The sequence below is a fragment of the Phoca vitulina genome, unplaced genomic scaffold (genome assembly GCF_004348235.1).
Source record: "Phoca vitulina isolate PV1807 unplaced genomic scaffold, GSC_HSeal_1.0 scaffold66, whole genome shotgun sequence".
NCBI classification, from domain to species: domain Eukaryota; kingdom Metazoa; phylum Chordata; class Mammalia; order Carnivora; family Phocidae; genus Phoca; species Phoca vitulina.
The window spans coordinates 3,629,972-3,643,231 of NW_022589769.1; the positions used below are offsets into that span (position 1 = coordinate 3,629,972).

General features: G+C 54.6%; 1 protein-coding gene across 4 annotated transcripts in view; it reads left to right on the top strand.

The window, feature by feature from the left end:
• The window catches only part of LOC116624400 (MHC class II transactivator-like), a 37,412-nt gene that overhangs the window by 18,583 nt on the left and 5,569 nt on the right, over positions 1-13,260 (top strand). For 2 of the 4 annotated variants that reach the window (XM_032392241.1, XM_032392244.1), the window contains exons 6-15: positions 1,416-1,460; positions 2,114-2,266; positions 2,736-2,879; positions 3,825-3,989; positions 4,739-4,807; positions 5,649-7,302; positions 8,360-8,518; positions 9,187-9,258; positions 12,133-12,213; positions 12,797-12,889. In XM_032392241.1, the coding sequence (XP_032248132.1) occupies positions 1,416-1,460; positions 2,114-2,266; positions 2,736-2,879; positions 3,825-3,989; positions 4,739-4,807; positions 5,649-7,302; positions 8,360-8,518; positions 9,187-9,258; positions 12,133-12,213; positions 12,797-12,889 (2,635 nt within the window). Of the gene's footprint in view, positions 1-1,415; positions 1,461-2,113; positions 2,267-2,735; positions 2,880-3,824; positions 3,990-4,738; positions 4,808-5,648; positions 7,303-8,359; positions 8,519-9,186; positions 9,338-12,132; positions 12,214-12,796; positions 12,890-13,260 lie in introns of those variants that run through there. The other 2 variants (XM_032392242.1, XM_032392243.1) reach the window with 2 other exon arrangements.

Consider the following 13,260-nt stretch of genomic DNA (forward strand, 5'->3'; position numbering starts at 1 on the left):
AGCCTCCAGCCTCGGGACTCTTGCATTTGCAGTTCTATCTGGAATGCCCTTTTCCCAGTTCTTCCCATTGCAGGCTCCTTTGAATCCTTGAGGTCTTGGCTAACATGTCACCTCCTCCGGAAGGCCTTCCCTGACCACCCTTCCACATGGATCACCTCGCTGGTTTTCACCTTGTTTGTGTCTCTCCTAGCCCCTTAGTGCTTGCCCCCATCTGGACTTTTTTTTTTTTTTTTTTTTTTTTTTTATTGCTTTTTGACTAGTTCCCCACTGTGAGGACAGCAATCTTGTCTTCCAGACTCATTAACTAAGTTCTAACACAGGGCGTGCTGTAGCGCCTCAGTAAATGTCCACTGAATGAACATATCTGTAAAATGAGCTCAACAGTCGAGTGAGAGCTTCCTATGCTCCAGACCATGTGTCGGACTTGTACCTATTTCTTCATTTGTCAACAGGTGAAGCAGGTGCATGCTATAAAAATTCAAAAGGTGCAAAGATATTCAGTGAACACAAAAAAATCTCCCTCCCACCCCTGTCCCCCAGACCCTCAGTTTCCCTCCCTGAAAACAGCCTATGTTGCCGGTTCCCTCCAGGGAATTCCTCTTGCTGGCTTGCTTTTTTTGTTTGTTTGTTTTATTTGATAAATATTTTCCCCAGCATTTTACTATGAAACTTTTCAACATAGAATAAAGGTGAAAGAATCGTACTGCAAACAACCATGTAGCGCTAACAGTCTCCAGTTGATGTTTGGCTGTATTTGCCTTAACACATCTCTCTCCATCTGTCCATCCCTCTCTCCACCCACTCATCCATTCGTTTTATTTTGGGAACATTTCAAAGTAAATTGCAGACACCAGTACACTTCCCCATACGTCCGTTAGCATTCTTGTTCTTTTTTAGGGCTGTGTGGAAATTCACTGGGTGGGTGAACTGTGATTTGTTTCGCCAGCCCCTTGCTCAGGGACACATAGGGTTTTCCTCCGTCACTGTGCTGGCACTTGGTCCCTAGCTCACCGATTTTCCATGTACTCCTGCAAAGTAGGAAGCCCCGCCTCTGTTTCACGGATGAGCGATCAAAGGTTCAGAAAGGCTCTGTTGCAAAGACACAAGGCTAGGGAGGGACCCTAAGCAGGTTGTTGTTGTTTTCATTTTTATTTTTCTAAACTCAAACTCGTCTTGTGTCCCCTTTGCGCTTCGGCCTCTTCCAGTCCCTCGCTGCCCTGGGTCTTCAAGGTGGGGTTTGGGCGCAAGCGGACAAGCAGGGCAGGAAGGGTCAGAGGAAGGGGAGGGACTGAGAGCTGCAAGGCCACTTTCCAGCCATTTAAGGCAAGGCCATGTGGGCTGCTGGGGTTCATGGGCCCCTCGTGGCTGGGACCACAACTTCCTTGGGGCGGCTGACCATGATGTTTTCTCTGCAGCCTTCCCAGAGGAGCTGCCCGTGGACTTGAAGCACAGGAAGCTGGGTGAGCAGGGTGGGGTGCACCCGGGGAGACTGTGAGGCAGGGAAGCCAGGGCTCAGAGAGGTGAAGTCACTTGTCCGAGATCACACAGCTAGTGAGAGGTGGAGTTGGGATTCAAACCAAGATCACGGTTCCATAGCCCCCTGCTCTGCAGTTTGAAGGCTGCTGGGAGATTCAACTTCTCCTACAAAGCCTCTCCCCTGACACCCCTTCTTAATTCTGAGTCAGAGCCGGGACCCCGCCTCCCACCTTACTCCACTGCCCCTCCAGACCACACTTCTCCTTTTGGAGTACAGAGTCACCTAGGGTCAGCTGGTCACCCAGTGCCCTCTGGCCTCCCGAGAGCCCCATGCCTCAGCGAGCCTCTTCCCCAGGCTCACCGTCTCCTCCCACCAGAGGCTGCCTCCTCTCCCTCCACCTGCCCTCTCATCCCACCTGTTGTTATTGCAAAGTGGGGGAGACCAGCCCCTGAGTGGCACAGAGTGAGGAAGACAAAGCAGCTTCACCCAGGGCTGAGAAGAGGATGGGAGCTCCCTCCAACCACCCGGAGAGAGGTCTACTGTGCTTCTGCCATCCTCCCTAGAAGGGCCCCGCCAGGCACCCATTCAGATCGCATCCGTGGTCCCCTGGATCTAACATGGTCGTCTTGCTCACAGCTGAGCCCCTCGCTGTGCCCATGGTGACTGGCACGTTCCTGGTCGGGTCAGTGAGTGACTCTGCAGCTCTGCCCTGCCTGTCACCACCTGCTGTGTTCAACAAGGAGCCAGCATCCAGCCAGATCCGGCTGGAGGAGACCGTCCTAATGCCTGGTACGTTAGGGACTTGGAGAGGGTAGGCTTCCCACCCCCCCTTCCCTGGGGGTGCCTGAAGAGTGGCCATGGTAGGGCCCACCAGGGACAGGAACCCTCCCTTGGTGTCACCCACTTCCATCCCAGTTAGTCCCATCCTCAGGGTCCCCATCAGCTCAGCCTGTGCCAGAGAATGTGCCTTGGAAGGAAACATCCCTGGGAGATAATGCAGGGAGTCCCCACCCATTAGGGCATTTGCTCATCAGCTCTCTTCATTCATCAGTTATGCACTGAGCACCTTGTCTGTGCCCGCCACTCTGTCGGGTGCTGGGGACACCACCATGGGCAAGACAGACACAGCTGCTGCTCTGGGGGGACAGAGGAGCCTGCCCTTTAGAAAGGGAGTCGGATCTTAATCAGATAATCAGAGAACAGGATTACGAACATTGCTGCCCTGGAGGATCCCACCTCACTGCCTTTGTCTCCCCAGTGCCCCCTTCCAGTTCCTTGCTGAGCTGCCTGAGTCTTCCTGCTGGACGCATCCAGATCATCCCTGGCCTCCCCTCTCTGCCCCAGGGGCTCTGGCAAATCTCAGGGGCTGGGACGGGGGTGTCTGGTATGGTCATTTATCAAGGTGAGTGTTCAAAGCCTGCCCCCCATCCCTTCTCGCGGCTACCTGACTACTCCCTGATCCTGTCCTCCGCCAACCCCAGGCATTTGGCACCTTCTTATGATCCTCTGTCCCCAGAACACCCTTCTCTGACCCCCTTTCCCAAATATCAAAGCATAAGGGCAGAGCTCCCCAAGGTGGTCGGGGTGAGTGACCCACCCACCCAGGGGCTGTACTTTCTATGTATCACTTTTCCCCACCAAACCTTAGTTTTGCCTTTTTTCCTTTGTATTAAACTTTATTATATTTAAAAATCCCATCGATTCATGCTCATCCACAAGCCAAACAAAATGAGATGCTTACAAGAGTTAATGAGGCTCTTCTGCACTCTTAGTATAGAGTGGTGAACTGTTTTGGTGTGCATCCTTGCGTGGCTTTTTTGGAATTGCCTTATTTCCTGATCGGCAGGATGGTCCCTGCTGACCTCCCACACTGAGGAGTTGTGAATTGCCCAGGGCAAGTCTCCTTTGGGCTTCAGGGATGGGAGAGAGGATGAAGTCAGGTGGGGAGACTTCCACCAATCTAAGAGCATCCTTTAAATGGTGTATGCCAGTTTTTCGTATAATGTGCTGGTGGTCCAGAAGGAAGGGAGCATCCCTGACCTGACATCCAGGCAAATGAGCACTGACCGTATAGCGGGAAGAATGTTATAGTAGCACTTGCCCTAAGCTCTCTGTGAGCTGACTGTGCCCATTTCACAGGTGGGGAAACCAAGTCTCGGTGAGCTAGGGGTAACTCCAGAGTTCTTTCCTCAGTCCTGTCCTGAAATGTCTTCCTCTGGAAGTTCCCCAGTCTCCTCCCCAGACTTCCCAAGCCACACAGCCTCCTTTGGGATGGGGTGGGGGTGACCCAAGTGGGGTCCTGGGTGGATACCTGGTTGTTCTAACCCTTCCCATTGTCCCAATATAGGCGAGATGCCCCAGGCCAGCCAAGTGCTTCCTTCCAGTGGCCCGGCTGTGCAGAGCCTCCCCAAGTCCCCAGATCGGCCCGGCTCCACCAGCCCCTTTGCCCCATCTGCAGCTGACCTTCCTGGAATGCCAGAACCAGCCTTGACCTCCCGTGCAAATACGACAGGTAAGGACCCTCAGGGGCTGGTGAGAGTTACGGGAAGCAGGACGGAGGCCCTGGGGGAAGAATCGTCTCAATCAGGTCCACAGACCAGGCCACCCACAGGGACAGGCAGGCTGCGTTTAAGGGTAAAACAAGGTAGGGGGGGTCTCCAGGAAGTGGAAGGCATAAGAGAACACGTGTTCCACCTAAACCGGACCACTGGCCTTCAGCTACTTGCCACCCAGCACGAAACCAGACCCAGTGTGGCCAGATCTTCTGATTTGTCAGCAGAATCTACAAATCTCGGTTTTTACATAGATACTGTGATTTTTAAAACATTGGTGAAAATTTTTAAAGCATAGCTGGCCCAGTTAGGGGTGCCTGGGTGGCTCAGTCGTTAAGCATCTCCCTTCAGCTCAGGTCATGATCCCGGGGTCCTGGGATCAAGCCCCGCATCAGGCTCCCTGCTCAGCGGGAAGCCTGCTTCTCCCTCTCCCACTCCCCCTGCTTGTGTTCCTTCTCTCACTGTGTCTCTCTCTGTCAAATAAATAAATACATCTTAAAAAAATAATAATAAAGCACAGCTGGTCAAGTTAAAAGCCTCTTTGAGTAGGATACAGCCTCAGGTCACCACCTTATGACTGTTGCCTCAGGGAAGACCCAGCCGCCCCCCACCCCCGTTGGTTCTGCCTTTGGGAGCCTTGGAGGACTGAATGTCCCCGAGGCAGGAAGGTCCCCAGGCAGGCCCCTCACCTGAACTTCTTCATCTCCAGAGGACCAGATGTCCCCTACCCAAAGCCGGGCAGCTCACGAGGTCTCCAGCAAGCCTCTGAAATGGCCTGGTAAGTGGTGGCGGACTCTCTGTGCCCTGGGGCAGGAGGTGGAAGCCCGGGTCTGCTTCTATTTCACTCAGTCACTCAACACATACTCAGCCCTTCTCTGTTGGTGGTCTTGCTCATGCATCCGTTCACTTGCTCACTTGATTCTATGAGCAAGTCACATGTGCTGAGATCCTGCCCTCGTAAGCCCACACCAGGTGTTGGCACCTTGTTTTCCAGCCCAAGGGAATGAATGAGGGGAGAGATGGATGAAGGAGGGGGCTGACTCTGGGCACAGGGGCGATGGGAGGTGAGATGATGAGAGGATGACTGAGCTCCTAAGTCTTACTCCGTTCCGCGTGCTTTTCTAAGCAGATATATTAAATCATGCATGTCGCAAACAGCCCTAATGTTATCCCCCTTTTGCAGATGAGGGACTCCTGGGGCATCCCCGGAGACGTAGCAGAGTCTATAACATGCTCAAGATCACAGTAATTAGCGGTGGAGCTGGGATTTTAACTAGATACATGGATTCCACTCTCTTAAACCTTAACACTGCCCCCCACCCCATGGCCTTCCTATAGTGAGGGAGCAAAAGCAGAAGGGGGTTAGTGAGTAAATGAAGGGGCGGATAGATAAACAAGGGAGAAGACAGGTGAATGACGGGTGTGAGAGTGAATGAGTGAATGAATGAATGTCTGCGTAACTGAGCGAGGCAGTAATAAAGAAGGCAGTGGGTGGGGACTGACTGGCGCAGCTGGTGGTCGGGCTGGCCTCGTGGTGGCGCTAGCACCCTCCCCGCCCAGCACACGCGCGCGCAAACACACACCCACCCACCCACCCACTCACCCTTGGGCCTTTGCAGAGAGTGTAGAGCAGTTCTGCAGCTCCCTACGGGACAAGTACCAGGCTGAGCTCGCCGGCCCGGAAGGCATCCTGGTGGAGGTGGAGCTGGTGAAGGCACGGCTGGAAAGGAGCAGTGGCAAAAACCAGGAGAGGGAGCTGGCCACCCCGGACTGGGCAGAGAGGCAGTTGGCCCGTGGGGGTCTGGCCGAGGTGCTGGGGGCTGCCGGGGACTGCCGGCGGCCGTGGGAGACGCAGGTGATCGCCGTGCTGGGCAAAGCAGGACAGGGGAAGAGCCGTTGGGCTCGGGAAGTGAGCCGGGCCTGGGCCTGCGGCCAGTTGCCCCAGTATGACTTCGTCTTCTACTTCCCCTGCCACTGTTTGGACCGCGCCAAAGGGGACACTTACCGCCTGCAGGATCTGCTCTTCTGCCTGGGCCCCCAGCCACGGCCCGTGGACGAGGAGGTCTTCAGACACATCTTGAGGCGGCCCGACCGGGTTCTGCTCATCCTGGACGCCTTCGAGGGGCTTGAAGCCCAAGACGGCCTCCTGCACAGCACGTGCGGACCCGTGTCCACAGAGCCCCACTCCCTCCGTGGGCTGCTGGCCGGACTCTTCCAGCGGAAGCTGCTTCGAGGCTGCACCCTGCTGCTCACGGCCCGGCCCTGGGGCCGCCTGGCCCAGAGCCTGAGCAAGGCCGATGTCCTGTTCGAGGTGGCTGGCTTCTCAGCCGAGCAGGCCGAGACCTACGTGACGCGCTACTTGGAGCGCACTGGGGCGACTGCGCGCCAGGAGCGAGCCCTGGCCCTCCTCCGGGGCCAGCCGTTCCTGCTCAGCCTCAGCCACAGCCCCACCGTGTGCCGGGCCGTGTGCCGGCTCTCCGAGGCCCTCCTAGAGCTGGGTGACAAGGCTGAGCTGCCCTCCACGCTCACGGGACTCTACGTGGGCCTGCTGGGCCCCGCAGCCCGCGACAGCCCCCCGGAGGCCCTGGCAGGACTGGCCAGGCTGGCCTGGGAGCTGGGCCGCAGACACCGGGGCACCCTGCAGGACAGCCAGTTCCCATCGGCCGCTGTGAGGGCCTGGGCCGTGGCCAAAGGCCTGGTGCAGCCCGTCCCGGGCGCCCCGGACGTGGAGCTGGCCTTCTCCAGCTTCCTCCTGCAGTGCTTCCTGGGGGCCGTGTGGCTGGCCCTGAGCACTGAAATCAAGGACAAGGAGCTGCCGCAGTACTTGGCGTTGACCCCGAGGAAGAAGAGGCCCTATGACAACTGGCTGGAGGGCGTGCCGCGCTTCCTGGCTGGCCTGCTTTTCCAGCCTCACGCCGACTGCCTCGGAGCCCTGGCAGGGCCAGCTGCGGCCGCCGTGGGGGCCAGGAAGCAGAAGGTGCTCAGCAGGTACCTGAAGCGCCTGCAGCCAGGGATGCTCCCAGCCGGGCGGCTGCTGGAACTGCTGCACTGTGCGCACGAGGCCACGGACTCCGTGATCTGGCAGCACGTGGTGCAGGGGCTTCCGGCCCGCCTCTCCTTCCTGGGCACCCGGCTCACACCCCCCAACACCTACGTGCTGTGCAGTGCCTTGGCAGCGGCCGGCCAAGACTTCTCCCTGGACCTCCGCAGCACTGGCATTGACCCCGCTGGGCTGGGGAGCCTCGTGGGACTCAGCTGCGTCACCCATTTCAGGTGGGGGCAGGGGACAGGGCAGAGGGCTTCCGCCGTGGTCTTGGCGCTGTGCCCGGTGCTGAGCACCGCGGTGGGGTCTCGTTTAGTATGCATGGCAGCCAGAGGGGGGCGGAAGTGATTCCTTCCTTTTTAAGATGAGGACGTCCAGGCTCAGAGAGGGATAGCGGCTTGCCCAAGGTCACACAGCCAGTGAAGGGCAGCGTCTTCAACCAATATTTGTGGGGTTTTTAAAATTAAATTAATTAAATTTTTTTTCTATTTTAGAGAGGTGGGGGAGGAGGGGTAGAGGGGGAGGGAGAGGGAAAGAATCTCAAGTAGACTCCACGCTGAGCAGAGCCAGACATGGGGCTCGATCTCATGACCCTGAGATCATGACCTGAGCCCAAACCAAGAGTCCAGCGCTTAACCTACCGAGCCACCCAGGCGCCCCTTCAACCAATATTTGAAGGCCTGACAGGTGCGAGGCACTGGGCCACATTTAGGATCTAAGACTGATCTGGGCTCAAATTCATATTCTTCTCTCCATCCCCTAATCAAGCCACTGTTTTGTCATGGTTAAAGCCACAGCCTCCCCTCAAGCTCCCCACCTCCCGTCTCCCTTTTCCATTCTACTTCATAGTCAACCGTCAGAGCAGTCTTCCTAGAACTTGCATCTGATCATATTCTACCCCTTTGATTCCTTAACTTGGCTCATTTAAATCCTTCTGTGATCTGTTTGATCACTTTAGCCTAATCTGCAGAAAACTTCTCCCACCTTCCCCCCAAATATACTTTACCCAAGCTATAAAGTCCTATACCATTGTAGTGGTTCAACCAAGAATTTACCGCTGAGCTTCCTGGTAGCCAAAGCAAAAAGGGAAACCAAACCACTGGGGGGGCTGAGAAAAGGGAGCGATCATTAGGAACTGGAGTGGTCATGGAAGGCTTCCTGGAGGAAGTAGGGATGAAGCTGAGGACAGAAAGTGTCTGACTAGGTAGGAGGTTCCTTCATGGAGCTGCCCCTCCATTATGGTCTAGCCCGGCTCTTGTGCCTGGGTCTGAGGCCCTTCCTCCGCAGGGCTTCGCTGAGTGACATGGTGGGGCTGTGGGAGTCTCTACAGCAGCGTGGGGAGACCAAGCTGCTCCGGGCGGTGGAGGAGAAATTCACCATCGAGCCTTTCAAGGCCAAGTCCCCGAAGGATGTGGAAGACCTCGGCAACCTCGTGCAGATCCAGAGGTGAGGAGGAGAGGGCGTGAGAGGTGGCTCAGACCGTGCAGGTTGAGGACAGGCAGGACCCAGCATTAAAGTTCACCATTGGTACTTCTCCTCTCCTTGGAGAGATCCCGTGCCCTCCCCCAGGCCGCCCAGAATCTCCTGCAGCAGGCACCCCCCAGGGCAGAGCCTCCAGGACCCATCACCTCGTGCCCTTCAAAACCTGCCATCATGAACCCAATTTGTCCTCAGCTAGAGCCAGACAGAGACTCCCTGCTGAGGGTCGAGGAGGTGCTTTCTGCATCTAGTAACAGAAGTGTCACCGATGGCCACCTTTCAGGGTAGGCAGGACGAGTACTGTCCCCATGTGATCGATGGCAGAGCGCTAACTTGACTCAGAGGGCAGAGAAACTTGACTATAGAACAACTGTTTCTTATTCTGTCCTCATCCACTGTTTAAGCACCTATTGTGTGCTGCCTGGGCCGGGTTTGGGAAGCATCTGCTTTCCATGAAACCTGTAAGTACGCCTTCGTAACGTCCTGTTCTATTTCTTTTTAACGGGGGACAATAATAGCCTCCAAGGAAGGCAGGCCTCCCCGGGAATTTGAGGCAGGCATCCTGAATCACTCACGTAGGGGCTCAGGGATAGGCGAAGAGCCTGCTCCCCACTAACATTGCCCCTTCTCTCTAGGACAAGGAATTCCTCGGAAGACACAGCTGGAGAGCTCCCTGCTGTCCGGGACCTAAAGAAGCTGGAGTTTGCGTAAGCAGAGGAGTGAATTGTCTCGGGTCCCCGTGAGGTTTCTTACCCGGCATTATTAGCTGGGCCTGAGCCACTGGGAATGGAGAGGGGTCCCCAAAATCATTTTTTTAAAAGATTTTATTTATTTATTTGAGAGAGAGAGAGAGAGAGTGGGAGGAGGAGCAGAGGGAGAGGGACAAGCAGACTCCGTGCTGAGCTTGGAGCCCGACGCGAGGCTCAATCCCAGGACCCTGAGATCATGACCTGAGCTGAAATCAGGAGTCAGTCGCTTAACAAACTGAGCCACCCAGGTGCCCGCCCCCTACCCCAGATTATTCTTATCCTATTGCCTCGCCCCTTTGGAAACCAGCTTCCAGCATCTGGGGCCCAGCCGGTCAGGGCTGGGGCTGGAGCTTCTCGGGTGTGATGCTATGTGGCCCATTTACTGGTGAACAGGCTCCTTCCCATTCATTCATTGGACAGACACAATCCACTGACTGAGGCCACTGTCCTCAATGAGACTGAAGTCTAGTATAAACACACAATTACCCCCTGCTGTGATCAGTGGCCCGTGGGGCGGCGGGGAGGCCATGGGGACTCTCTGGAGTAGGTGACCGAAGGGCTGAAGCTTGCCTGGCTCTTGTTCCAACAAAGGAAGAAGCTAAATTCGTGTGCTATCTTTGTTAGGGATCGAAAATCGCCTAACGATTAGGAAGAAATTATTAAACACCTGCAGTGTACACAGTGCAATTTATATATGATCTGGGAGGTAGTCACTACCTTCCCCATCTTACAGATGAGAACATTGAGGCCTAGCCAGGTTAAGTGACTTGCCCAAGGTCCCCAGCTGGTCATCCTCCAGTTACCTGCCCCTCCTGATCTCTGCTCCCCCGCACCCCAGAAAAAGGCAAGCATTTCTGGTTTGGAACAGAGACAAGGTGCCACATTTGTGCAGAAATAAAAATGTTGCTGGAAAGAGGAAATGTGTGAAAATAATCACCAAGGGCGCCTTCTGGCTTTGACTTATTTTCAGCTTAAAAAGCCCCTAGATGGAGGTCGGAAGTGTGCTCTGGGGAACAATAGCATTGAGGTGGAATGGCCCAGAACCAGGAGACTAGCCACCTGGAGGCCAGAAGCCCCAAGAAAGATCTCAAGAAGGAAGGAAGGAAAGAAAGGACTATTTTGGGTGTGTGACTGCCAGCCACTGCGCCCGGTACCATGCAGGCCCCAGTGGCCTGGAGATGACGCTTGTTGGTTGCTCAGAACCCGTGAGGTACTCTGCGAGGGGACAGGGTCCTGATTCAGCCCTTGAAGAGGCCTCCTCCATCTCCCATACTGCCTTCCCTGCTCCCTCCACTCCAGCCCCAGGGGTCTCCTTGCTGGACTCCAACCTCATAGGCAGGGTCTGGCCCCAGGGCCTTTGCACTGCCTGCGCCTTCTGCCCATGATGCTCTTCCCCAGATATCCGCACGGCCCACGCCACTACTTTCTCCCTTCCTTCTGGTTTCCACGGAGCCAAACGCTCCCATGTTTGAAAGTACAGTTCTACCTCGCCTGCCACCGTGCTTTTCTCTGTATTACTGATTATCTCCCGCACCAGATAATTTACCGACTTCTTTCATTATCTGTCTTGCCCACGGGACTGTCAGCTCCACGAACAAGGGCCAGGATTTCTGTCTGTTCTGTTCATGGCCCTGTCCGCGACAGGCTCGCATGGGCGAGCAGCCAATACTGGATGCACGAACTCCGTAATCCTTCCAACAGGCTCATGAGACAGGGGCCAAATCTGAGGAGACCAAGACGGAGCTGAAGGGGTTTGCCCACATGGCCCCATGGGAGCCACGTGGTAGGGCCCAGGTTTAAGTCAGCCGTCGGACTCCCATCTCATGACCTTTTATTGAGGCTCGAGGTTCCCAGACTTTGAGACTGCAAAGACAGAGAATATTTTGGAATAAATTTGAAGGACTATATGCAGTTACCATGTTTTCATGTTTATCAAGTGTGTTCATTCCAACAAGCAAAATAGCCCCTGCTGGCGCCAATTTTATCAAAGAATGAACATTTTCGTGCCAAAAACACTCCAAAGGACACAATTTCAGAATAAAAGACAGTTCGTTATGTTGAGTCCCGTTTAACCATATTTTAAAAGCAGAACAAAAGAGCCCTGCACTGTCTTTATTTTTCTTCCCCTGGAAGTCGGGTGTAAATGCTGATCCAGCCTGTGAGACCTTGTGTGAATTAGTTAATCCCTCTGTGCCTCGGTTTCCCCATCTGTAAAACGGGGATACGAAGTGCCCTTAGCTCAGAGTTGTGAGGGTGAAATGACATCTGAGTGAAGGACCCCGCGTGTGCCTGGTACATAATAAGTTCTCAATAAATGGTTTTATTTGTTATTAAAATGTAATGACACAGGGGCACCCGGCTGGCTCAGTCAGTAGAGCATGAAACTGTTGATCTCAGGGTTGTGAGTTTGAGCCCCACGTTGGGTGTAGAGATTTTCTTGTTTTTATTTTTATTTATTTTATTTTATTTTTATTTTTTAAGTAAAAAATAAATTTTTTAAATTAAAAAATAATTTAAAAATAAAAATGTAATGGCAGATAAGTAAAGTCATTTTTCTCAAGACTGGTGGTGGTCCTCAGGCTGGAATATGGGAAACACTTTCCCAGGCCAGGAGCCCAAGCTGCCTCTTGGGGGGCTTCGGTGAAGTCTGGCCAGAACAGAAGGGATTGGGGTGCCACCTAGTGGGGATCAAGGGAGGGAGGGCACTGGGGGGCAGGGAGGGGAGGGGGCCTCAGACTGGACGTGCCTTCTGTGACATGTCCACCCCACCCTGGTGCCACATTGAGGAGCCGTGACAGTTTCGGGGTCTTACCTCTGCTCTTTGCCTCCTAGGCTGGGCTCTGTCCTAGGCCCCCAGGCTTTTCCCAAACTGGTGAGGATCCTCGAGGCCTTTTCCTCCCTTCAGCATCTGGAGTAAGTATGGACGCGGGCACCCTCAGGTTTTGATAACCTCAAACCCTGCCCCTGGCGAAGGTGCACACAGGAGGACCGACCTTCTCTGTCCTACCCTCCCTCCCTCCCTCCCTCTCTCCTGCGGCTTCCTCAGTGTGGTTGGTGGGAAGGACCAGATGACCCCACTGCAGGGAAGGGAGGACAGATGAGAGAATCCCCAAGAATAAAAAAGGTTGAGTCCTTTTGTGACCTCTGGAACTCTTTTCCCTCCCTGGGCTCCCATGCTGTTCCCAGCACGGACATGAGGAGGCAGGATCTGGGAGCAGGAGCCCATTGCACAGTTGTGGTCCCAAGAGGGTTAAGGAAGTTGCCAGAGCTCACGGGGCTCTCAGGGAAAACAAACAAACAAAAAACCGATTCATGTCTGTGGGGAGTCAGAACCTTGTCCCCCGGCTGGCCAACTGGTCAGCCGCCCCCGGGGGATGCAGATTTGCTCTGGAAAGTTTGCCTATGGTGTGTCCAAGGTGGGGGGTGGGGTGGGGGTGGGAGGAGGCTGGCCTCCTGGGTGTGGGCTGATGGCCCCTCTGTCTGATTCCACCCACAGCCTGGACTCGCTGAGCGAGAACAAGATCGGGGATGAGGGGGTCGAGCAGTTGTCAGCCACCTTCCCTCGGCTGAGGGCCCTGGAGACTCTCAAGTGAGTGCTGGAGCTGCCCTTCCTGCTGCATTGGGTTTTTGTGTTTTTCCGTTCACTCACCCATTCAGTCGTTTCTTGATTGAATCACGCGCAAACGCTCATTTGTTAATTTAATCGGCGAATACCGAAGGAGCACCTACTATGTGTAGCCACCATTCTGGGCCTTGCAGACCCAGCTTTAAACAGAACAAACAGAGCCCCTGACCTCAGTGAACTCCTAGTAAACAAGCAAACAAATAAATCCGTGATTATGAAGCACACACTGATGAACGTAAATAACATTTAAGGAGAGGAAGTTACACTGGGCGGTGTGAGACGAGAGACGGACTAGGATGTGTCACTAAAACATTATCATCAAAATAGTAAATATT